The sequence below is a fragment of the Cebus imitator genome, unplaced genomic scaffold (genome assembly GCF_001604975.1).
Source record: "Cebus imitator isolate Cc_AM_T3 unplaced genomic scaffold, Cebus_imitator-1.0 Scaffold21, whole genome shotgun sequence".
NCBI lineage: Eukaryota > Metazoa > Chordata > Mammalia > Primates > Cebidae > Cebus > Cebus imitator.
The window spans coordinates 8,242,044-8,243,145 of NW_016107336.1; the positions used below are offsets into that span (position 1 = coordinate 8,242,044).

Below are 1,102 nucleotides of genomic sequence, written 5' to 3' on the forward strand. Positions count from 1 at the left end.
GGTTTCACCATGTTGGCCAGGCTGGTCTTGAACTCCTGACCTCTGGTAATCCCCCACCTCGGCCTCACAAAATGCTGGGATTACAGGCATGAGCCACTGTGCCCAGCCTCTTCCATTTTTTTATATGTTATAAAACAATCTTTTTTTTACTTGACATCAATGACCAAGGTGCAGTATAAACATGAAGCTGCTGATATTGTTGCTTTTAAACACATAAAATACCAACATCTCCCATACACTTTATAGGCTATACAAAAGTCTCAGAAAGAATTAATAGCAGTTATCCAAAAGTACTGTAATATTTAAGGCTGAGTGAAATACAGTAAAGTCTGATATTATATGTTAAGAAACCTAGACCAACATTTTAAATATTGGTTTCTTAACTATGTTAAATTTTCATTAACAGAACATAATCTAAGCAGCTAAGCAAATTAATTTTAAAATAAAACAATTTCTAAATAGATTAATATAATCATGTTTATACAGCTATAAAGCATAATTTGGAAGCTAAGCCTAGTAAAAGAATGACCTGTAACAGAATGACAGAATCATTTATCAACGGTCGAGCTGTGCGATTTAAAGAAACCATTGTCCTCCCCTCCTCCCACCAAAATCTCCATTTGAGATAGTTTCGATCATTATTAAAAACATTTTTTTTTTTTGCTTCTCTGACCTGATTTGTGGTGACTGACACAATACTGATAAAACTGCCTTCTTGATCTTCCCTTTGCTCTCCAAAAGACGTGGTTTAAACAATTACACAAATTCTACAAGAGTTTCTTCCAGGGCTCAGGCACCACAATGCAGCGTCACTACCTTAGGTAACATCTGCTCCCCAGAATCTTTAAGCATTAAGTGGTTCAGTGAGGGCTTCAGCCCTAGTGGTATTTTCAGGTTTTCTCAGCCGGGACTCCCGTAGTTTTTCAATGAACATAGTGAGAAAGTCAAGTAGGAACATAAAACTTGCTATAAATCCAAATACCTGAGCAAGAAAATGAAGAAAGGTTATATGAGGAATTTTGGAATATAATCTCCCATTTCCTACTTGGCTTGGAGAGTGTTTCATGTAAGCAAGATGTTCATAAATTTTATCTTAAACACA

At 35.8% G+C, this 1,102-nt stretch overlaps 1 protein-coding gene across 1 annotated transcript in view; it reads right to left on the reverse strand.

The window, feature by feature from the left end:
* Positions 1–443: 443 nt before the first annotated feature.
* Positions 444–1,102, reverse strand: part of CMTM6 (CKLF like MARVEL transmembrane domain containing 6) — a 20,623-nt gene continuing 19,964 nt past the window's right edge. The window contains exon 4 of the mRNA XM_017521680.2: positions 444–982. Coding sequence (XP_017377169.1) covers positions 845–982 — 138 coding nt within the window. The 3' untranslated portion in view covers positions 444–844. The remainder of the gene's footprint in view (positions 983–1,102) is intronic.